The sequence below is a fragment of the Microtus oregoni genome, unplaced genomic scaffold (assembly GCF_018167655.1).
Source record: "Microtus oregoni isolate MIOR12 unplaced genomic scaffold, Mior012 000168F_ref0000490, whole genome shotgun sequence".
Lineage (NCBI taxonomy): Eukaryota > Metazoa > Chordata > Mammalia > Rodentia > Cricetidae > Microtus > Microtus oregoni.
Window position 1 is genome coordinate 24,220 of NW_024544824.1, and position 24,230 is coordinate 48,449.

At 51.4% G+C, this 24,230-nt stretch overlaps 1 protein-coding gene across 2 annotated transcripts in view; it reads right to left on the bottom strand.

Annotated features, from left to right (window-relative positions):
• Positions 1-428: 428 nt before the first annotated feature.
• LOC121445248 (platelet-derived growth factor receptor beta) overlaps positions 429-24,230 on the bottom strand; it is a 38,630-nt gene continuing 14,828 nt past the window's right edge. Inside the window, exons 2-23 of one of the 2 annotated variants that reach the window (XM_041647291.1) lie at positions 24,169-24,214; positions 22,986-23,306; positions 20,657-20,923; positions 19,865-19,992; positions 19,610-19,784; positions 18,900-19,092; positions 18,255-18,370; positions 16,886-17,009; positions 16,102-16,313; positions 13,426-13,520; positions 12,409-12,541; positions 11,846-11,950; positions 11,447-11,557; positions 9,521-9,680; positions 7,931-8,091; positions 7,065-7,183; positions 6,720-6,842; positions 5,949-6,060; positions 5,339-5,438; positions 4,468-4,573; positions 3,298-3,530; positions 429-2,268 (exon numbers count right to left, since the gene is read on the bottom strand). In XM_041647291.1, the coding sequence (XP_041503225.1) occupies positions 2,109-2,268; positions 3,298-3,530; positions 4,468-4,573; positions 5,339-5,438; positions 5,949-6,060; positions 6,720-6,842; positions 7,065-7,183; positions 7,931-8,091; positions 9,521-9,680; positions 11,447-11,557; positions 11,846-11,950; positions 12,409-12,541; positions 13,426-13,520; positions 16,102-16,313; positions 16,886-17,009; positions 18,255-18,370; positions 18,900-19,092; positions 19,610-19,784; positions 19,865-19,992; positions 20,657-20,923; positions 22,986-23,306; positions 24,169-24,208 (3,294 nt within the window). In that variant the 5' untranslated portion in view covers positions 24,209-24,214 and the 3' untranslated portion in view covers positions 429-2,108. Of the gene's footprint in view, positions 2,269-3,297; positions 3,531-4,467; positions 4,574-5,338; positions 5,439-5,948; positions 6,061-6,719; positions 6,843-7,064; positions 7,184-7,930; positions 8,092-9,520; positions 9,681-11,446; positions 11,558-11,845; positions 11,951-12,408; positions 12,542-13,425; positions 13,521-16,101; positions 16,317-16,885; positions 17,010-18,254; positions 18,371-18,899; positions 19,093-19,609; positions 19,785-19,864; positions 19,993-20,656; positions 20,924-22,985; positions 23,307-24,168; positions 24,215-24,230 lie in introns of both variants that reach the window. The other variant, XM_041647289.1, reaches the window with a different exon arrangement.

Here is a 24,230-nt window from a genome sequence, read left to right on the forward strand (position 1 = left end):
CTCCTACCTGGGTTCCAGGGACGACTCTCAAGGACCTAGGATTCGGACTCTGGTAGGCACCTCTCCTTAAGCTACCCCAGCTCAAATCTGGCTGTGGGCAGCAAGAAGTGGGACAGGGAGGGTGACTCAGCTTAGTGGCCAAAGCCAGAGCACATGGTGAGGTGGGCAGGGTGGAGAAGGCTTTGGCATCTCTGTAAGCCCACGCTCTCCTTCCAGATACCACGATCAGAAAAGTCTCGCTTCACACCTGGAAACCCAAGCACAAGGCCTAGGTGGTCACCCAACCACTTCCCAGGATGGGAGGAAATGAAACTCGCTTTTTAAAAAAGGTAACTGTGAGTCGGAGCCAAAGGGACGGACCTGTCTGGAACAAACTGTCTCCTCAATCCTGGACACATAGACCGAAACCCAAGAGAACAGTCTCTCAGTGAGAAGCACCAAGTTTAATATTACATTTTTTTTCCTTAAAAAAAAAAGTACAGATAGAAAAACTTAACAGCATATAAAATAGCACTTCCGGTGTCTAAATGTGGGTTATTGTGAGTCCTACAAGTACTTGTAAACCTAGGTGATTACATCTTTGGTACCGTTGTGAGCAGTGCTCTCCATCCTCCAGCAACCTCTGCTGCTCCGGGCAGGGAGCTGCCAGCCAGCAACCCAGCATGGGAGGGCCCCCAGAAGGGCTGACTTCTGCTACACTGTCCCATCCCACCCCTCACTCCCCAGGGCCCTACAGTGTCCATTGGTTCAGGGTTAGTGAGAAGCCAGTGACGGAAACATTCCCATGTGGTGCTGCCTGAGGCCTGGGACAGCTGCCAGTCAAGATGGCAGCCCCCATAGCGTCTACTTCTCATGCCCACCTCAAGCCTCCCTCTGTCCTCACTCACTCTCCATCACATCTGTCCACACTCCTGGTGACAGTGGCCTGAGGTGACCTGGTTTGCCTTCTCTGCCACTCTTGCTGACTCCAGAGTTTACCATGGCATAAGTAGGGTCTCGTGGTCCTTCTGTGTCCTCAGGATAGCTGTAAGGGGTTTTCCTAGGACGCTGACTGTTAGGCCAAGTCAAGGCCTGGGCAGTTACACTTGGGGACCTGAAGAAGAGGCTCAGTTCCTGAATCCCCAGATGTGGTGTTTCTTGAGTCTTTCCAGAGTTCAGCTGACTCCCAGAGAGGTGGCTTAGGGACTTGACCCCACTTTGCCCGGATAACGGCAAATCCCTGGGGCACTCTGGAATTATAGTATTGACAGGGCACTCAGAGTCAATGAGTACAACTTGTTCATTTTTCAAAGGGGAAAGAAAACTGGTACCCAGAGAGAACAAGGCACCCTCCAAGGTCTCACTGCAAGTCTAGTGCAGTCAGGGCTCCCAGTGAGGCACACTTCAGGGAGATACAGCTCACTTCAGTGAGGCATATCCTAGGCGTGGATTAGAGGGCCTGCAGACTCTGGTGGGCAGGTCAGCTGAGAGTGAGGAGGGACACGCTCCAGCATTGAGGAGGACGAAGGGCATGGGTACTTCTTGTGGCCAGCTGTGCCCTGAGGGATGCAGGCCAGAGCATCCTGTACTCAGCTCTGCCTTCACCCCTAACCATGTTCATTAAGCATGGCTGGCCCCAGACCAGCTTGGGCCTAGGATACCTAAGATTGGCACCAGGGCAGGACCTTGACCGAGGCTGGCCTCTGTTTGACCAGGAGCCAGGCACCAGGTTCTTGCCCCGTTCTTGTGAAGATCGAAGTGGAGTGATCCAGCTGGCTACACAGGAGGAAATCATGAACACACCGCCTTACACCCAGCACTCTCTCCAGGAATCCAGGCTCCATACCTGTCTGAGAGCCAAGCCCAACGCTTCCTCTTATATCTGGGGAAACTGAATCCCTTGGAGGAGCTCTGGCTCAGAGTCTCATGGCCTTCCAGAGGCAGAGACTCGATCCCCACAGTTCTCTTGCCTCCTAAGCTAAATTGGTCCCGGACCTTGGGTCCGCACACCAGGGTCCTTCTTCAAGCAGCTGGTGGCAGTGCAACAGCTTGGTGGCCAGGCCAGGCCAGGAGGGTTGGGTGCTGGGAGGCATACGGGAGTTTTGGACAGGGTGGGGTGGGTCCAGTCCCTACAGGAAGCTGTCCTCTGCTTCAGCCAGGGGTTCCTGGCAGCCCGAACCCTGTGGTTGCTCTGGGTCTGCCTCAGGCTCTGCCTGTGGCTCTTCTTGAAGCTCCAGGGGACTGTCACAGGAGATGGTCGAGGAAGTGTTGACTTCGTTCAAGGTGGAGCTGGAGGAAGGAAACAAGTCAGAAAGGAGCTGGGGAGAGCCCGGGAAGAACTAACAGTATTGTCTAAGAGCTTTCTGTGTATTGACTTTCCACACTGAGAGGCTGCACCACTGGGAAGCACAGCTTTGAGAGTTTATATCATCGTTCCCCAATACACAGTGATGGAGTACAGAAGCCGGAACTTGAGGGCAGGACCACTAAGCTCTCAAGATCCTTTCTCATCCTCACCTGCCTTCAAGGCCTGCTAAGGCCTACACGTACTGCGAGTTCCTATGGAGAAACGGAGGCTCACAGAGGCAAGGCCTGTCCACCTTTCCTAACGACAGGCTAGATATGAAAACCAGCATGTCTCCTTCCACTCCTCCATGGGCTGAATTTTGATTTGGGGAGTCCCCACTCCAGCTTGACATCAGTCTAGGAAGCATTAAGGCTGCCCTAGAGCCCACCCCACAATGGACTTGCCACAACCCAAGGCAGACCGTGGGTCTTTTCCCCTGTCTGAATTCTAAGCTGAATTTGCAACACCTCCATCTCCTACAACCAAGTTCTCTAGAGCCCTCTGGACATGGTGTGAAGAGAAGCCATGACCCACACTAGCAGCTAGGAAGTGTTAAATGTTTCCTCTCTGTGCTCAGGACTAACATAGTACCTGAGAAGAGTCCGCTGGGTGCACCTTTAAAAGGAAGAGCTATCTGGCAAATGGGTTCTTGAACATCTTATTTCATTCTAGAATGCCCTTCCCACCTGTGGCTTCAAGGCCTGAATAAACTCCAGCTTCTGCTGGCCACTGGGCAGGAGTTAGTCCTTTCTCTAGCTAGCTGTCAGTTTTTCTGTGGTGAGTGTAGTAAGCGTGTGCACATGCTCGTGCACACACACACGCATGCTCGTGCACACACATACGCATGCTCGTGCACACACACACACGCATGCTCGTGCACACACGCATGCTCGTGCACATGCGCACACACAGACAGAGAAACACAAGCACTATTCGCATGATGTCTGGGAACAAAGGGTTAGGGTGGCTACCTGGCAAGGCTGGGGGAACCTTCCAGGAGGCCCTCATCAGCAGCATCAGGCTTGGGGTCAGGCAAGGGGATGATGTAGTCATTGTCACCCTCGTTGGGCTGCACGGCCGTGTAGAGGACAGAGCTGGTGTCCAGGGGAGATCGGAGGCTGTGGAACCCTGGCAAGCGGGCTTGAGACCTCAGGATGGCTGGGTGGTCACTTCTCAGAAACTCCTCATCCACCTGCTGGTATTTCTGCTCCACAGGACAGGGAGAGAAGGAAAAAACTGGGTGAGAGACAGGCAACATCCTAGAGACCCTCTCCCCCAGTACACATGAAAAGGGGTTCTGCTCAAAGCCACACCGATGAGCTGCCTTCCTGCTTGGTATCCCAAGACCAAGCACAAGCTCAGAGTCCCCTAGGGAGGGGAGGGCAGGTAGTCAGGCAGCACCATGACCCTTGCTCCTACCCCACTTCAGAGTAACTAATATGGAATCTTTTTTTTTTATTGAAAAAAAAATTTCCGCCTCCTCCCAGCCTCCCATTTCCCTCCCCTTCCTCCCCCTCCTCTCCCCCTCCCCCCACTCCTCTCCCCCTCCCCCCACTCCTCTCCCCCTCCCTCTCCAGTCTGAAGAGCAGTCAGGGTTCCCTGCCCTGTGGAAAGTCCAAAGTCCTCCCCCCTCCATCCTGCTGATATGGAATCTTATCCTGTTGTGGTCTCCCATAGCCGTCTGTTGGGGTTGGGGGTCAGCGTCCCTTGCTATGAGATAGTGGTGAGTCTGTTCTGCTTTGATCTCCCCAGATGGGAAGAAGTAAGAAGCCAAGGTCAGGGCAGACTCGCTCCACTGGCCTCGTATAAACCTGGGACAAGGTTTAAGTGGTTGGTGTGAGGACTCAGGAGAGCCTAGGGTTGCTCACACTTCTGAAGGAGCACCCTGGGTTGTCATGGTGCGCAGGTTTGACAGGATTATCAACTGTCTGCACCTCTCTGGGTCAAATTCATCGGCTTCCACATCTTGGTTCTACTAAAATAAACTCCTGGTTCTGACATGACTCTTTCTAGAACCAGCAAGGAAACTGAGGCCAAGTGTGTGCGAAGACTATTTCCTCCCAAACACCAGCGCATCACTCCAGGCCCAGCGTACAGGGTTGAGACCAGAACTCTGTCTCCCACCCACCTTGTCTCCATACCTTTTTATAACCCTCGCCCAGCAGCCTCTCCAGGAGCAGCACCAGCTGGGAGAAGGGGGGTCGAGTCTCAAACTTCTCTTCCCAGCACTTCTGCATGATCTCATAGCTGGGGGAGGCAGAGAGAGGGTCAGAGTCTCTGCCTTAGAGGCAGGACCATGCAGTAGGGTTCAGAGCAAGGTGGAGGCAGAAGATGCTGGGAAGGAGCCGCATCAATATTGTTAACACCATCACTGCTTCTCACCAATCCCTTGGGAAGTCTTCCCAGCTTCCCTCACCCATGTGATTCTGTGTGGTCCAAGATGCCATGGTGAGCACGTGACCTGAATTTGTCTAATAGGGATTTTCATCTTCCCAGCACAGGCCTGGATCTGATGGCATGTGACCAAACTGAGCTCTTAAAGTTCACCTCTGGGTCGGGTTGGAGATATGGCTCAATGGTTAAGAGCACTCGTTGCTCTTACAGAGTAGTTGGGTTCGATTCCAAGCACCCACATGTTGCTCACAGTCTCAGAGGATCTGACACTGTCTTCTGATCTCCAAGGGCATCAGACATGGATGCCATGCCCACACAGGCATGCAGGCAAAACACTCATACACTTAAAAAAAAAAAAGGGTCAGCTTTGAGTCTTTTCCTGGAGCAGTGCAAGCAGTAAGATGTTAGGGCAGTACTAACGGCAGTCACATGAACAGGACAGGCTTGAATTTGAAACCAGCCTTGAGAAAGTGGAGACCTGGGCTGGGATAGAACTTTCTGATGGCTCCATTTCGAACAGCTTGATCCAGTTCTAACAGGATGTGTCTAGCCTCTGAGTTGGAGATGCACACCCTCTGAACCCTCAGATCCTTCCCAAGTGCGCAAGGTTCCACTCACATCTCGTCAGAGGCATGAGCGGGCTGGGCCATGCGGTAGCCCCTCTTGATGGCATTGTAGAACTGGTCGTTCATAGGCAGCTCTGGATAAGGGGTGCCACCTGTCATGGAACAGAGACAGGGACATTAGTGTCTCAGCATGTGGGAAGTGGCAGGGCACACTGTCCTGATGTATACGAGAACACAATTCCCTTGGCATTGGAGACAGAGATGGAACTAGAGAAGCAATGATACCCAAGCAGGATCTGTGTCTGTGCTTTTGGAGTCTCAGTGTAGCCCAAGCTGGCCTGAAACTTTCCATCTTCTTGACTTCCAAATATTGGGATTACAGATGTACACCATTATAGCTGGCTTCAAGCATGCCTTTTGATATGTCTAACTCCTTTGATGCTTAGATGGGAAGATAGAAACCCAGAATAGGCCAAGAACTTGCCAAACCCATGCAATGGAAAGAGAGGCACAGCCTGGACTTGCTCCTGAGTCCCGCTCATGTTCCAGTGTCTGCCCCACAGTCCCCTGCTTCCAGCCTGAGGAGCAGTCAGGAGGGAGGTAGGAGCAAGAGGGTAGCTGCTCTGGGGTATAACTTGGGGCTGGGAGAAGAAGCGGCTCACCCAGCGTGAAGATTTCCCACAGTAGGATCCCGAAAGACCACACGTCACTCAGCGTGGTGTAGAGGCTGTTGAAGATGCTCTCTGGGGCCATCCACTTTAGAGGCAGAAAGGTCTGCAAGGGCAAGGCAGGTACTGAGTGCATGGAGGGTCCTCGTGGCCAGTCTCTCAACCCCACCTCACCTGGGAAGGAGGAGGCCCAGCATCTCCCACACCAATTTCATCTCACTCCACTCCACGGCTCTCAGCACATTCCTGGCTAGGGTGCTGCGAAGTTGTTTCCTAACTCACTAGCTAAAGACATGGCAGCCTGTGTTCCTGGGGGAAGCCTCTAGGGTGTGCTTCGCATAAACGTGAGCAGCCATGGTCATGGCCAGGAGTTCTCTTTGGTCTCTGAAGTCTGTAGCCCTTCTACCCCTGGGCTTCAAGACAACCTATCTTACCACATCTTCTGGGCTCCTTTCTATGCTCCTCGACCTTACATCTCCTAAAACAGGGGTGTCTATACTCCCTTCCTATTTACCCCAAGCCCACTGTAGCTGGTTCCTTGGCCCCTGCTGTGACAGTCCTGACCCTCTCCCAGTCTCTCTCCACTGTTCACAAAGCTAGGCTCCTTGTCCTGTCCCTGCTCATAGGTAGGGAGCATTGACATCTCTGCTGGTAGGGTAAGCTACCAGTGGCCCCCTACCAAGCTGAGGCCACATGAATCAGGAGAAAACCATGTCTAGGGAGAGAGGCACCTGGGACAACCCCATGGATGATGAAGGCACTCACACTGCCTTTGGAGATGTAGTTTGAGTCACGCATGATGTCTCGAGCCAGGCCAAAGTCACAGATCTTGACCAGCTTGCCCTCACAGATAAGCACGTTCCTGGCCGCCAGGTCTCGATGGACACACTGGGTCAGGGAAAAGGGGGGCTGAGGCTAAAGGGCAACTGTGGAGAAGATCCTCTGGGACAGAGATTTAGGAAAAATCAGTGCCTGCCCGGGTGTGGGGTTTCTCAATGTCCTGCCCACCAGAGGGCTGGGAGCTATCTCACCCATAGATGTGGGAGAGTCTAGTTGGCTAGATGACCCCTCTCCCCATAATTCTGCCTTCCCCATCAGGACCACACTTACGTTTTTAGATGCCAAGAACTCCATGCCATTGGCCACCTGGTAGCTGAAGCCCACGAGGTCTGTGTAACTAAGCACTGGAGACTCATTGATCAAGGTGGCCCGATAGGTCCTTTCAGGGGCTAGAGAGCGCAGAGAATTATGGGTTACTTTGTGTACACCACAGGCCTAGAAGACTCCTGTCTTTAGGCTTGTAGGTGACTGAGAGTTCAATACAAATGGCTACTGATTTTCTAAGTGTTCCCTTAGGAGAATGAATTTTGTTTTTGTTTGTTTGGTTGGTTGATTGGTTGGCTTTGTCTTGAGAGGCAGGGTTTCATTATAGCTTTGAGGCCTATCCTGGAACTCACTCTTGTAGACCAGGCTAGCCTTGAACTCACAGAGATCGGCCTGCTTCTGCCTCCCGAGTGCCGGGATTAAAGGCGTGCACCACCACCACCTGGCAAGAACGAGTTTTTAAGTGTCTAACCTAAACCTCTTCTGCTTTCACTGTCCTTACTGGCAAGAAAAGCCCTAGTCCCGAAACCACCAGCTAAGGCTTGCCTGCCTGTTTCTCAGGACATTAGATGATCACATGGCCAACCCAGAGCACATGTGTCTTCCTCCAGGCCCTAGAAGGCCACCTCTACCCGCTCTTCCCCTCTTACCAGAGTGTGCATGCTTCTAGAGCCAGTTACAGGACTCTGGTCAGGGCTCCACTGCACAGAAGCACTGGGCAGGCAGCTGGCCTCAGTTTCCACATGCATGAAATGAGCTCTCTGCCTTCCAGGGTTGTCACAAGACTGAGCACATGAGGGACTTTGAAAGGAAAGCGTCACTGTGCACACGGGGTGAGCCTGCACACGTGTGCCAGCACCACATTCACTTACCAGATGGGACATAGTTGTCATAAGGAGCCATGTAGTTGGAGGGCTCGATGTCCGCATATTTGATGTCTCCTTTCATGTCCAGCATAGGCACGTAGTCTACAGATTCATCCTTGCTCATGTCCATGTAGCCACCATCGCTCTCCCCAGTCAGGGACAAATGGCTGTAGGTGAGAGGATGGAGTCAGGAGAAGCCATGGATTTCTCTTCCCTCCTGCTCCTGACCCTTGCTCAGCCTGAGACCATATGGCCTGGTCATCTGTAGATCTCCTCAGCCACTGTACCCACTGTCCTATGGTCTGCCGCCACAATACACTTGACTGAATCAACCCTTCCAACTAATCTGTGTGGCCCTGAGCTGGACCCTGGGGCTGCAGGGATGATATGAGACCCAGCGCGTGTTCCAGAGGTCCTGAGTTCAATTCCCAGCAAGCACATGGTGGCGCCCAACCATCTTTAATGATATCTGGTGCCCTCTTGAGGAAGAGACCTGGTCAGTCATCATCATCAACTTAGACCAATATGGACAAATTCAACAGAACTGCCATATACGGGCTGCCCATGCATGCTTCAGCATTGCCAGGGCACAAATGTCAAACTTCAATTTCACGTGTTCTCAGCGTTCACACCCAGGAGTAATTACAGCAGCCAGGGAAAGGGTCATACATGGGTCTGCAGAGCAGTTCCTTTCTGGGCCTTTCCAGTACCTATCTACGCCTACAGAGCGGCGAGGTGCATGGTCTAGGGTGGCAACGAGGCCTCACCTGGACCCATTGGGTCCAGCCTCAGTTCCCCAGGGAATAGTGGAACCAAACACACATGTGCGGGAACACGTCACAGTGTTAGGACCAGGTGCATTTTCATATCCCTGAGTACACTTTTGCAAAGTTATTATCTTTGTTTTTTTAAATTAACAAACAACAACAACAACAACAAAACAAAGTAAGCGGGGCTGAAAATATGGCTCAGTGGTTAAGAGCACTGACTGCTCTTCCAGAGGACCCAGGTTCAATTCCCAGCACCCACATGGTGGCTCACAGCTATCTGTAATTCCAGAATCCAACACCCTCACACAGACATACATACAGGCAGAACACCAATAAAATGAAAATAAATAAATTAAAAAACAAAAAACTAAACAAACAAATGAAAAACAAAACAAGAAATGTTCTTTATGAAATAATCAGAAGACAGAGCTGTGTTGCCTGTAGAGAACTGGGGAGGCTGGCTTGTGGAGGGTAGGGAGCTAAGGCCCAGAGCCTAGTATGTAGCATCTTAGAGTCTGGCTCTCAGTTTATCACTGCCTCTGCCCCTAGGTCCCTAAGGCAAGAAAAAAGGACACCCATGACACGAGAATGGCATGTGGGTTCAAAGAATCACATCTTCAGAAAGGTTAGGAAGGAGCCTGCCTCACTGAGATGACATGGAGTAACAATTGATCCCTCTCTCCTTCCCACCATCATCGTCTGCCTGGTTCCGACCCTGTCTCTGGGAAGTGACTCTGCCCCAATGCTCACACCCTCATCTTTGGGCTTCTGAACACGAGTGCCCATATGCTTGGCAGGTCCTCACTCGGGGCTCCCTCCCTCATACCTGGGTGGGGAGAGCCCCACTGGCAGGGCATTGCTGTAGAGCTCAGCACTGGGTGGGCATGGCTTGTTGGAATGGCGCTGCAAGAAGGTGTGCTTGTTGCGGTGCAGGTAGTCCACCAGGTCCCCGTAGCGGCAGTATTCGGTGATGAGGTAGATGGGCCCTGCAGAAGGACAGGCTCAGGGATGGATTCTGGGAGAGGCCTCATTCTTCCCAGCATGGCCACAAGGCCAATCAAGAGTCTTGGGTGTGGAGACACCGATGGCAAGATGGCAAAGAGAGCTGGCACCTTGCAAACCTGGATCCTCTCTCTGCCTTCTGTGACTGTAAGCTGTTACTCTCTAAGGGCCTTCTTTTGCCCTTCTAGCCAGGGGCTAACAGCACCCACCCTTGGGGTTGACATGAAGACCCCTGAGATGATGTCTTTGAGGGCTCGGCACGGGGCAAGCCTATGACATCAGTTGCTGCTGCTCTTCTCAGACTCTTGGATTCTGATCTACATGAAGTAGGTAAACGTCTCTGTCAGCACCATTTACCAGTTACACTTAAGTTCAACGCACTTAAAGCCACCCAAAAGATGAAGACACTTTTGAAATATGCCCAGTACAGGCACAGACAACGCTCTGTGTGCAATGTACTTCTGTATTTAGACAGATTACACAATACCGAGGAAAATCCCAGATCTCACAACAGGCAGCTGCGAATGGCAACAACTTCACTATTATTACTGTGTCCACAGCCCAAGGGTAACCAAACCCTCAAGTAAACACGATGGCCAAAGTGACTTTCAACACCCATGTGAACAAAAGCCAGCTCCCGGTTTGCCCGCTGATGGGCTCTGCTGTCTCCAAGCCGTAGAGGCTGTTACTTTCCCACGGTTTCCAAAATGTATTGTGAAAATACAAAAATGGAGGTTGAAGAGATGGTCAGTAGTTAGGAGCCTTGTTAAGAGCTCTCACAGAGGACCCTGGTTCCATATCCCACACCTACGTGATGGCTCACAACCATCTGTAACTCCAGTTCCAGAGGGTCTGATGCCCTCTTCTGGCTGCCTCAGGCACCTGGCACACACATAGTGCACAGACATACAGGCAAGCATGTACTCACATAAAACTTCAGAATCTGAAGAAAATAATGTCTGGAGAGACTTGGGTTTGGAAGCTGCTGGAACTAGTGACCCCAAGAATCTCTCTGCCCTGAAGGTATCATGATTCTGAGTTTCTAAAACCAAACCCAGTGGCTGGAGAGATGGATCAGTGGTTAAGAGCACTGGCTGCTTTTCCAGAGGTCCTGGGTTCAATTTCCAGCAACCACATGGTGGCTCACAGTCACCTATAATGAGATCTAGTGCCCTCTTTTGGCCTGTAAGCATACAGGACAGCAGAACACTGTATGCATAATAAATAAATAAATAAATTTCTAAAAACAAAAACTAAACTCATCTTGTATTGGGACTAATGAGTCCTGGCCTTCAGCTGCTCTTCCCTGCTAGAGCCTTCTAATTGAAGTTACTAGAAGCTATGCCTAGCCTAGAGGATCAGAGGATGGGATTTTCACCTGTTGGCCATTAACCGCAGGGTATTTAAGCCTACATGGTGCTAATAAAGAGGTGCTTTGCTATCAGTGTTTAAAGGTCTGCATGTCGGTCTGTCTCTGCGTGTGTGTTCTCAACCTCCAGTTCCTTCCTTTTCCGAAGCTCGCGAACTGGGGTCTAGCGCATAGAGCGCAGACCAGGGTCGTGGTGCGCGGCAATCTGGGATAGTGAAGTAAAACAACACCACTATCATCACTGTCAGCAGCCCAGCGGGTCACCAGCTGGTGTGCTGGGCAGCAGGTGTGTGGACACTCCCACGAGAGTGTCCTGTTGGTGGCGGACTGAGAACAGGAAAGAGAGGAGCCTCAGAGTCCTTTGGGGCATGGCTTGAGTACCTCCTTTGGTACAGGCTCCCAGCAGGTTGACCACATTCAGGTGGGGTCCGAGGTGACTCATGATCTTCAGCTCTGACATGAGGGCTTGCTTCTCACTGCTTCGGGCTGTAGCTGAGGAGAGAAAGGGGCTCAGTCTGGGTGGGCCCCACCAGGGCCTACTCTGTCCCACTCTGATGTAGGACTAGTGTCCCAGGGGGGTGAGGACTTCACTGGAGCAGGAAGAAGGTGGAAGAAGGGGAGAGAAAAAAGAGGAATCCAAAGAGGAAACGGTGAGGAGCCTTTCTGTCTCACAAATCCAGGACCAGGGCCCTTCAGAAGAAACCAAATGTACAGGGAAGGGTAAGGCAGAGTGGGACCCTAGGTGTGAGGAAGGGGGCTGGCTCATGTTTCAAGACTCACATTTCAGCATCTTGACAGCCACTTTCATGGTGGCGTGTGAATGGCTCAGACCATGAGCTGTGGCCTCCACCACTTGTCCGAAGGCCCCAGAGCCTAGCGTGCGTCCTGGGATGGAAAGAAACTCTCAGCTCTTGGGAACTAGGATCCTTACCTCATCTTCCCACTCAGAACAGGGGACTATTCTCTTAGGTCATCCTTCCAACCACCTCATTGTGCTCCCTCTCACGAAGCTTCCCATCCTTTGGGTCTCCTCTAGATCCTGTTTGCCTCCCCTAGAGTCCCTAGAAGACCTCCTGCCTCCTCAGGAAATCACAGCTCCCCTGCAACTGCCTCAGACTCCCCAGCCTATCTCTGGTACTTCCTCTCTGGCCTGGAGGGGCCCCATATCAATCTCAGGTTCCTAGGACTTCCGTGCTATCAGGGATCATCTTGTCTTCACCAAATAGAGAGGATACTGAGAGCCAGAGAAGACAAGATATCAGCTCTGGGCCTCAGCTAGTCGTAACCATGCTGGGAGCAGATCTCAGGGTCTCCTTTGCCACCAAAGACTTCTTAGGACTGACCAAGCACGAGCTGGTCCCGTGGCAGCTCCCAGGTGGAGTCATAAGGCAACTGTACAGGGTCCACGTAGATGTATTCGTGGCCATCAGAGCTCACAGACTCAATCACCTTCCATCGGATCTCATAGCGTGGTTTCTGCAGGACAAGACCAACAGATGAGCTGGTTGGTCAGAGGGTATCTTTGGCCTTGAGCCTATCAGGTCCAGCTCTTAGATGGCAGATGGGACAGGAGACTCTGAGACCAAGAGAGGGCGGGAATTTATTTAAAGGGATACAGCGAGTGACCAGCAAAACCAAGGTCTCCATGAGTTCAGAGGCAACTGGCACTAAGGTGCCCCAGAAGGTGGAAAGTGTGGCTGAGATACCCTGAGGACGCTGCCTCTGGAGAGCAGCTGACAGGGTGGCCCTCATTCACTAGAACGGCTTTATCAGCTTCTCCCAGAGGCCCAGTTACTCCTCAGATGTCAAATGTGGGGGGCCCTCCCCATGTCGGGTCTGTCTCTGTGGGATCTCAAAAGGATGCAGCCTTTGAATGTGGAAATCTTAGATGCTGGAGTCACAGGATTGGAATCTTATAATGACAGGATGAAGGGCACTAAAGTCCCAATTCAGGAATTGTAAGCGTTTGGAGCTACAGAACGGGAAAATGTCAGAACAGAGCATTGCAACTTTAGATTCGTGGGGTCAGATTGCATTCTAGTGACTCATGGGTAAGAGCTGGAAGAATCATGGGGCCAGGGTAGTCCACCCACAAAGTGCCATTTGTCCCGCGACTGGATTGAACAGGAAAGACCTAGGCAGAGGAAAGAGCAGGGGTCTGGAGTCAGTCCTGGACCACTTGCAGCAGGCCTGGGGTCAGCACAGCTCGCTGGGGATGGAGGGAGATGGGGACCCAGTGCTGCTCTGAGTCAGCTGAGCTCCATGCTAGGTCCTTCATATGTGACAGACTGTGTGACATTCAGGGCAGACCTCGAGGAAATAGGGGTACCACTGTGCACCTACAGGCTAGAGGCGCTTACCTTCTGCCACAGCATGATGAGAATGATGAGCGAGATGACGGTGAGGACCACCAAGGCCAGGATGGCTGAGATCACCACCACTTTGAAAGGCAGGGCTAAAGACAGAGACCAGAGTAGCCGTAAGCAAACAGCGGCTGGTAGTTGCTCTCCCCACCACGCTGTGGGCATCACAGATCCACTGGACTTGCTCTGCCTAGCACAGAAGACCTTACTCTCTAGATAGCTGGCCTCAGGACCCTCGCTCTGGCCTTACCTGCAAACCCCAGTGCCCCTCAATAATCCCCCTTCTCGGATCATGGCCGGGCTCAGACTGGCCTTTGCATCATCCTGCTAGGCTACTGAAAACCCTCTTCCGGTTCCTGGTCATTCTCTGTGCCTCTCACAGCATTAGGCACCCTGAGGACCAGGCCATGCCCTCCTTTCTTCCAGGCTGATGCCCTGGTGGGTTGTCATGCCTGGGTCATAGATTTAGGTGCCATTTCTAACCAAATGGTTGAGGCATTCACTAAGTGACTGCTCGAAAGAGCCAACCCTGAACTTTAGCAGCCTGAAGAATCCACACCCTGAAGAGTCTGTTCCTCCCAGCCCCTCCTTGGGGAACAGCTGGTGTGTGTGACAGAGCGGTCAGAGAGTGCACTATCTAGGGCACTGAGGTGAACACACAGCTCTGCCTGGGTCCCCTGAGCCCTGAGTCTTCTCTAGCCCAAGGTTTCAGCTTTGCTGCTACCCGGTCACCCTGGTTGAACCTCTGTCCTTCCCCACTTAGCAATAGCTGTTGTCTTCTGGGAACGTGCTTCTTCCTCCTTATGTCCCCTTCCTGCCCTCCTCTGTTCCCCAAGGAGCCTTCCTCTGGCTCATCCACACCCTTTCCTTCTGAGGGTCACTGGCTGACATCTTTGTCCTCTCTTCCCGACAGCCCCAAGTCCTAGTCTTGCAAAGGGAGCCTGCACCCTCCAGGGATCCATCAGAGTCATCCTCCGTGTGATAGTACACGGTGTCCTGTCCAGGCGTCACACAATGACTTTCCTCCTGTCTTTACTCAGGCCTAGAGTGGGTCTATATGTCAGGCTGTGCACACTCTGCTCTGCCCACTTGCTCAAGGATCCACGTGCACCTACAAGAGTGTGGAGAAAATAATTGTGTTTTATTTTTATGTACGTGTATATGTGTGCATTTGTGTGCCTGAATGCCACGTGTGTGGATGCTGATGGAAGAAAGCATTAAATCCATGGGCGCTGGAGCCACAGGTGGTCGTGAGCCCCCTGGTATGGCACCGGGAATGCAACTGAGGTCCTTTAGAAGAGCAGCCAGTACACTTAAGCCCTGAACATCTCTCCAACTCAATAGGATATTTACAAAGCTCACTCATCTTCTAGGGCAGGTGACAGGGATGTACATAGACAAACTTGCACAAGGCTGTGGAGCAGCCTGTGTGTGTGCATGTGTGTGTGTGTGTGTGCGCGCGCACGCGTGCATGCGTGTGTATGTGCGTGTGTGTGTGTGAAGCTCTGATTTTTCTGACTTCTGTATCCTGTATCCCCACTCCTTACCACTTCCTTCCCTATTACTTCCCCTGCCTCAGATCCACATACAGCTTGCCTTCCAGACGGTCTTGTTTCCTTGAACTTCTCAGAAACTAATCTACCGCTAGGCTTTTCCACAGGCCTCCCTGACTGCAACACCACCCCTCCCAGGCTAACCATCGTTCAGCATTTGATGTAAAGCTTCTTTTTCCTGGGGTACTTCCCCAACCCAACGGTTAGCATAGAGCTTCTTCTCTCTTGGGGCTGCTTCCTGGAGCCTGGTTTACTCCTTTGTCGGCCTCCTGTGTACTATGAGTTTGGGTCCCCATAACTTACTGAGCAGGAAATAGGTGAGTGATGAAGCATGCACACACGTGTGTGGGCAGGGATGAGTGGACACACACATCTGGACTCTGGCAAACACCGTTTATATATGCAATAACCATACACATATGTGAACCTGCTGTACACATTTTCTGGAGGTGTGTATCTACAGACTTGTGCTCAATGCTTTTTTATGTTTTATATGTTGCAACTATGTGAGTGCAGATATGTACCATGCCAATTTTCACACATGCACAAGGTTTGTACATGCATGGTTTATACACATGTATGGGGATTGTACTCCCACATGTACCTGTGTGTAGATATTCATTTCATGGATTACATACAAGTCTTAGATTTGGGCAGGCTTATATACACAGCTTACAAAAGTATACCCTGCAGTTTTATATACACGGACAGTATTGTGCTTGCAGGAGCACATGCTAACATATGTGTTCTCTAGGGATTAAGCATCCTCAGCACAGATTGCATGTGCACATGAAGGGTGTATGCCCAAGTCCCAAGATCAGCTCACTCATGTTTACATCATGCTTACATCATGCTTACATCATGTATCATGCATACCAGTTCATTTCCTACGCATGAATCAATGCTTTTCATGTCTGTGCTGTATAGACTTGTGTTTGTGCACTTGTGCCCACATAATATGTTGTGATGTGTGTAGGAACATACTCTGGTGGCTTTTGTTATGTTCCTATGGGCTTTGTGAGCATGCTGACTTGACCCACTTTGGGCATGCAGGCTCGGCATAGCAGGATCAAGGAAAGGGTGAAAGGTCATCAGAGCAACCCAAAGCTGGGACACTCACAATGTGGTACCACGGTGACCTCCTGCGAATCTCTGCCCATCGAGTTCTGCAGCATGCAGCGTACTGACAGTGGCTGATCCACGTGACGCAGGCGCAGCGTGCTCACCACCTCATATACCCGTTCCTCCTCCCAGAAAGTCACGTTAGTCTCTAGCTGGTTCTCCTCCTTGGAACCGTTCCCCAAGGGTATGGGTGACAGCTTTCGTGGACACCTGCTAGGAGACACAGGGGCAATAGCTTGCATCCTCTCTTAGTTCCCCTCTGCAGATAGGGGAACCGAGGCTCAAAGCAGGCTGTACACTGAGTGGTGTATAGAGAAGGATGTTTCATTTCTATGACTGCTTGGTCCTTAAGCAGGTTCCTACTGTGTTGTCTAGATGGACCAGCAGGGGGTGCTAGTACTCCAGAACTGAGACTCCTAAATGGCAAAATTCACTCATTTGACCCTCAAGGTTAACCAGTGTATCAGGGTTAGAGGCAAATCCTGAACTCATCCTATGTCTCTGTACTAGACTCAGCTCTGGTCAGGGGTATAGAACAACTACTGGATGAATTAGACACCTTTAGGGGCCAGACCCTGCACCTTCCAGGGCTGAGGATGGCTCAGGGTCAAGATAAGAAAAGGAGCTACTGAGGTTATGCACAGTATCTCCAGGAAAGCAGAGGACTGGTCTAAGATGTGGCCTGGACCTCTCAGGAGAAGAATCTGGTCTGGATTACCGTGCACTGGGTCATTCTAGGCAGATGAGGGTGTTCGGGAAGGCTGAGGCTCAGGTACGCTCACCTTTTGAGGTCTCTGCAGGTAGACCAGGTGATGTTTGGCTGAGGCATGCCCCGGCCACGACAGCGGATTGTCTGCTCCCCGTTGGCAGGGTGGCTCTCACTCAGCTCCAGCACACGGACAGGAACTGAACAGCCAGAGAGTAAAGGGTCAGGGAGTGGGGTGATCAGAACAGACCTCAGGGGACTTGCTCCAGAATTTCCCCAAGGCAGGAGACTACAGGGGGAATGTTATATACCAGGAGCCACAGTGTGAAAAATGACAGCTTCCTCTCTGGGACTTCAAAGGGCAAGGCTCAGAATCTGTCTCTAACATCAGTCTGAGACTTGTTCTTCCCTTAACAAAGAGAGAACAGGTCCAGAGACCAGGGCCCTGGGCAGCTAGGCTCATGAAGCTAGACTTTGACAGCATTGCTTTGTTTTGTTTTGTTTTCCTGATTTTACTTCAGTGGTTGTTTTATATTTATGTCCTATGGCACTGAGTTTACATCTACAACCAAGATGCTAAATTTTGTCTTTCAAAATAGATTTAGTTTTAGAAAGCTAATTGACAAATCGTTAAGTCTTTATCCTGTCATTTCTGTGCACAAATCCTTCATTTCAGTTGCAATGGAAGCCAAAGCTGTACCAAGCCCACAAGCACTCACCCAAGTACCCCCCGCCATCCTTCCTTCATTTCTACCCTGACCTCATGCCCTCCATATATGCCAGAGCCCTCTGTTCAGGCCACACCCACCTTCCTACTATTTCTCTGGCAACGTGACGCATGATCTGGAGTGCTCTTCCCTAAATATCCACTTGTCTAATGCTCTCCATCCTCAAGTCTTCTCACAAAGGCCGACTCCAGAATGAGGTCAACCCTGATCGCCACACTGGAAACTACAACCCTCACCACCAGGCTCCTCTCTGTCTGTCTGTCTGTCTCTCTCTGTGTATGTGTGTGTGTGTGTGTGTGTTATGTCTCTCTCCTTCCTTCCCTGCCCCCTACAGTTACTTCTCTTCTAACCCTAACCTTCCTCCTTCCCCCACTAGGACGCAAGCTATAAAATGTAGAACTCTGAACAGACCACCATATTGAAATTACTCATCCAAGTACGAATTGTATAAGCGAAGTAAAATTGTGGTGTTGACTGATAAATGACTCAGATTTGGGGGAACACCAAAACAATCTGGTGGTCATCTTTTGCCGCTGGGGAAACAGAGGCCCAGAAAGGGGACACACCGGGTCAGCTGTCTAGAATGCAGCCTCCTTGGTTCCAGGCCCTTTCTCCAGCCACTCCCATGGGCGGATGGGCAAAGAAGGAAGGGAACGGTTTGAATGGGGAGGGAGGGAAGGAGGAAGGAGGAGAGAGCGAAAGGGAGGTGATGTTTACCGTTGACCTGCAGCTTGAACGAGAGCTGGGCCTCTGCGTCCTCGTGGAAGGCCCGCATAGTGTAGTAACCAGCTTCTGCCACCTTCACACGCACCAAGGTCAGTTCGGATATGTACCTGTGGAGCAGGCCAGGCCAGGGGACTTCAGTCAGAACTTCAGAAACCCCTACAGCATCCTCGCCTTCCTATAGTCTGTCAGGGAAGGGATGTGCTTGCCAAGACCACGTGGGTGATGGCAGCAGAGTAAGCATTCACACAAGTCTCCTGAATCCCTACCCGCAGGCAGTTCCGCTAAGCTAAGAGGAACACTTGGGGAGGATCTCCGTATTCCTCTTTCCACAACCCACCCCCTTCAGAAGGGCACAGTCTGATCAGTCTGCCTCAAGGACACCCGCTTTCCATCCAGACATTTTGCTTTTGGCTGTCACCTGCTGTCGCCTCTCATCGCAAAGGTAACTAAACCTCTAAGCGGCCGAGCCACCAGTGTGTTTCCCCCTCCAGGCGGGGCAGAGTGGCTTACTCTGGTCCTGAGCATCCCTGGCAGCTGGCATGTGCCTAGCACACAGCAGATTCTCAGGCAAAAAGGTTTATGGTATCTGAAGGCAGCTTTGAAACTTGCAAAGCAAGTGGACTAGCCGGTGCTCACCGGGTCTCGGACACGTTGCGGGTGGACAGAACCATCTCGCCAGCGCTGGAGTCACCCAAGGTACGGTTGTCCTTCAGCCACAGGACAGTGGGTGGCGGATAAGCCTCAAACACCACCTGCAATGTCCGGCTCCGGTGCAGCTCAGCAATTTGTACATCACCCAGTGTTCCCAGCAGCCTCACGTAGCCGTTCTCTGTGAAGGTATACAACAGTCGAGGGAGGGTCCTGTGGGCGGGGCTATGCCCAGACACCAGTGAGGGTATGGATCCAGCTAGTGGGGTGTTCCTGGTGGCCTGTGTCAACTAGAGGTCAGAGAAGTACCTTCTAGGGGCAGGGCTTCTTGAGGTAACAGACCAGGAGTTCAAGCTTGGTCTGGAATTGGAGCAGGAGTGGAATTTGGTGCTCTTAGTGTTGGGGTCAGTGCTGAGCCTGGGACTGGGGTTGAAGTTTTCTGTTCTGGCTCTATATTACATAAAGGATACATCGGAACTTCAAACTAGTACAAGGTTGACTTTGGCAATGGGACTGCCAAGGCCGGCATCAAGGGGTTGATGATGAACTGGCTAGGTGAGAAGTCTAGGTTGGGCTTAGAGCTAAGTCTGGGGCTGACGCTACATTTTATTTGAATCTGATACTGAAATAGACCCCAAGCCTGTGCCAGAGTCTGGTCAGCTCAGGGTGGGGTAGAGGGCTGAGTCCCAGGTACTCACCGATCACAGTGATGTTGATGGCCTTTTCATCTCCATGGTCATTCACGCTCACGGAGACATTGCAAGTATAGGTTCCCGAATCACTCAGCTCAGCGGCCGGGATGTGCAGGATGGAGCCAATTCGGGAGGGCACCCCAAAGAGGTAGTCTGTCACTGGCTCCACCAGTCGCCCACTCTGCAAGGACAAGTTTCCAAATCAGAAGCTGGTATGAGCCGGGACGTCTGTCCTGCCTTCCAACCCTGGCTCAGTGGTACCTTCATGCGGGGGTATGTCCACTGGAAGTTGACCACATCATTGCCCATCACGATGCACTTGATGGTGATGCTCTCACCCTGGCGGACCAGCGTCTGTGCTGCGTTCACAGAGACATTGATGGATGACACTGGAGTGGGGCGAGGAGATTAGATTAGGGCCATGGAGATCATCAACAGTCACCAGCACTGAGCTTGGGAATGGGAGTGGGTAGCTGTTGTGAACGATTCATTCATGGGTCCTATCAATAGTAATTAAACACTACTATATACAAGTACTATGCTACACTAGGGACAGAGGAGTATACACCACGGACAGAATCTCTTTCTTCATGGCACTGACAATGGGATAACCATCTCAGAAGCCATAATCCTCTAGGAACCCAGGGACATTTACCAAGCACCTATCACCTTAACCTCTTTTATTTTACCTTTCCCCAAATCTGTGAGGAAGGCAGTCATTGCCACCTTCGTCTTATTGGAGGAGAGGGAATCAGGCTCATGGGGACCACGAGTCTTGTGCAAAGTGGTCCAAATGGGAAGTGACCAAGTTGGGATCCAAACCCAGCTGTCTGCAAGCCTGTGCCTTTGTCCCCACCTTACGAAGCCCAGACTGGCCTTTAGTGAACTACGACTGTGGACGAACTCCATCCTTTCTCTGAGCCTCGGTTTCCATAGACATAAGAGGGATAAAATGCTAACTAGCTCCCTCCCAAAACTACAGGAAAATCCAACGAGATATGAGGCTGTGCACTTAGTAAACCGAGGGGCTGTTGCCCCAGAAAGGGAGCTCACCCTGCAGGCTGTAGACATAGAAGGTATCGGAGTCCACTTCCCTGTCCCCAATGGTGGTTTTGCAGATGTAAGTCTTGTCCTCAAATGTACCAATGAAACCTCGCTGGTGGTCGTAGGGTATGTGTAGGGGGATATCCACTTTCTTCTCATGCAGTGTCACCTCCAGCTGGGGGTCTGTCACTCGGCATGGAATTGTCGTCTCAGTGACATCCGTGACAAAAATGAATAGGTCCTCGGAGTCCATAGGGAGGAAGCCCATGGTGGGATCTGTCAGGAGTAGAGCCAAGGAATGAAAGTCCTGAGTAGTTTTTTTTTTTCTTCCAACTTTGACATAAGCTAGAGTCATCTGGGAAGAAGGAAGCTCAACTGAAAGAATGCTCCCATCAGTTTGTCTGTGGGGCATTTTCTTGATTAATGATTGATGTGGGAAGGCCCAGCCCACTGTGGGTGGTACCCCTCCTGGGCAAGTAATATAAGAAAGGTAATATAATACCTTTGGGTAATATAAGAAAGCAGGCTGAGCAAGCCATGAGGAGCAGGGGAGTAAGCAGTGTTCCTCCGTGGTCTCTGGTTCAGTCCCTGCCTGACTTCCTGGCCTGACTTCTCTTCCCGATGGACTACGAGCTGTAAGATGAAATAAACCTTTCCCTTCCTGAATTGCTTTTGGTCATGGTGTTTAATCGCAGCCAGGATAGTGAGTTTCTAGCTGTCTGGTGAATTGCTGTTTGACTTTGAGCAGTCTCTTCTCTCTCTGGCCTCAGTCCCTTCGATACAGAATAAGGATGCTGCTATAGTTCTGATGTTGGTCCCCTCCAAACTGCACTGAAATATAGTTGTCATTGTAACAGTTCTTACAGGTAGGATTTTTAAAATGATAATTGTCAGCTGGGTAGTGAAGACATATCATCATCATCATCATCATTATTCCCAGCCTCTTGTGAAGCTCATGCAAGATGTCAGAGGACTGATTTGAGACATGCTGAAGCTACAGAGTGAATTCAGGGCCAGCCATGGCAACCTAGGGAGATTACGTCTCAAAACAAAAAAGTTAAATAGCAATAGTAAGGAACTGGAGAAATGGCTCAGGGGTTGAGAGCACTCGCTGCTATTCCAGAGAATTTGAATTTATTTCTTAGGTAGTTCACAATTGCCTGTAACTCTAGCTCAACACCCTCTTCTGGCTGTTATGTGGCTGGCACACACACACACACACACACACACACACACACACATGACACACAGTGCATTCACAAACACATAAATAAAAATAGCTAATTAATTTTTAAAAAAATCACAGTAGAGAGGTCTGGGCATGTAGTTCAGTGGTAAATTCCTTGCTTAGTATGCACAAGACCTTGGGTTCAATCCCCAGCACCAAAAAGACAAAGGTGTGGGGGGGGGCAGTGATTAGCCATGAGGGCTTCGTGGATTGATGCTGTTACAGAAGCGTAAGTTCAAGCCCCTCTTGCTCTTCTTGTGTTCTCTTGCCTTTCTGCTTTTTCCATGGTATAACATTGCAAGAAGGCTTTCGCTGGGCTAGGGGTGTGGCTCAATGGGCAGACTGCTTGCCTAGCATGCATTAAGGGGTGCTCTAGTACATGCATGTGACTCTAGCACTCAGGTGGTAGAGGAAGGAGAATCAGAGGTTCAAGGTCGTCTTTGGCCATATAACAAATAGACATTGCCTCAAAAATAAAGGAGAAGAAGCCGAGTGTGAAGGCGCACACCTTCAATCCCAGCTCTCAGGAGGCAGAGCAAGATGGATTTCTGTAAGTTTGAGGCCAACTTGGATCACAGAGGGAGTTAGTTCCATGCCAGCCAGGGCTACATGGGCGACTCACCCCTAGGGTGGGTGGGGGGAGGAGAAGAAGGGGGAAAAAGAAAGTGTTCTTGCCAGATGTTGGCCCCTGCCTCCAGAACTGTCTTCTGTTATAGTAGCACAACGGTATTTAGGAAGATGTTCTCAGAGGCCGTTTCCTGCTCTGTGTTTGATGTTGATAGTACTGGCGTTGGAGGGAGGGGGTAAAAAGTCATAAACTAAAGAGTAGCTGCACCTGGATCTCAGAGAAGAGGGCACCGGGATACGGGGCCAAAAGGAACAGGTTGGGACCAGCTGAGAACGCGGAACTCTTGGGAGGCAAGAGTGAGAGACAGGCAGGCGAGAGCAGACAATGAGTGGACCAATTGTGCCCCTGGACTGACCCAGGCTGGATGTGCTCTTTGCCTGTGTCACATGGCTGCCTCTCACTCTGTCCTCGAGACACTTCCTTTTGTACTATGCACCGTGGAGATGAGGGTGCGGGAGTAGGCACCCAGGTAAGGTCCTTACCTGGCACAAAGATATAGATGCGCTTCCGTTCACCGAGCTCTGGCCCCAGGGAGTTGTTGTAGGCACAAAAGTATTCTCCAGTGTCGCCCCCGGTGACGTTAGTGAGTGTCAGCACACTGGAGAAGGTGCCGTCCTGATTCACAGCCGTCTCTTGCCAGGACACCTGGGACATCTGTTCCCATATCACCGGTGCTGAGCCCAAGCAGGTCAGAACAAAGGTGCTGGAGACGTTGAGGATGAACTCTGGCCCAGGGGGTGTGATGACTAGGCTTTGGCAGGTCGGTGGTCCCAGGAGCAATAGCAGAGACAGCAACAACTGGCCTTTGTGGCAGGAAGGGTCAAATGTCAGGGGAAAAAGATCTTAGCCACTCCCCCAGAGTTGTCCTGGAGGCCTGTCTGCACATCTTCCCATTCAACACAGGCCACTTGACCACTGTCAGGCCCTCAGGGGTTCCTGTCCTGGGTCTCTGCCTCTTTTGACTCTGGCCTCTAAGCCGTTCAGCTATGCTATGTGTAGGCGGTAAGCAAGAGAACGGGGCAGGAAATCCTGTGGAAGCAATCCCTAGGCCTCCAGTTCCTGCATTGCTGTTCAGGTCACTCCCTAGACCTCTCTGCAGCTCCTCAGTGAGCCGCTGAGGCCCCTGGGGCTTGAAGGATGGGGCAGGGTAGGGGGATAAGATACGTATGTTAGATGATTGGTGACATCCCCTGGCGGAGGACCAGGAGAAGTAGCTGCCTTTACCATTGTACATCATTGTTCACAGTGAGGGTTTTAAAGGCCACACCCTCGTGTTCCCTGGTAATGAAAATCAGGACAGGTGCAGCCAGACAGCAGGGCCATCAAACCACGGTCAGTAGATCAGGCCACTGGCTCATCCCTGGTTGCCTGGGCATTTGCCCAGATCTTGGAGAGCTTACGGCAGGTATCCAGCTGGACCGAAACGGGATGGGGGACTGTCTCAGAGGCGCTGTGGGTGCAGAGGGATAAGTGGGGAACTTGGGCTGGTGGTTCTGGACGAGGAGTGACCTACTGAGGGGATCTAACAGACCACCTCCAAATACAGGGAAACTGAGGCTCGAGCATACTACAGAGCTTCCAGATTCTTGAGTCTTAGTGCTCCTGAGCATCACCACCGCCGGCTCCCTAGGATCCTCATCTTTGCCCCCCCCCCAGCCTCCTTACCTTTGAGGACTGAAGCTGGCATCACACCAGGAAACCCCATGGTGCCCTGTAAAATTAAACGG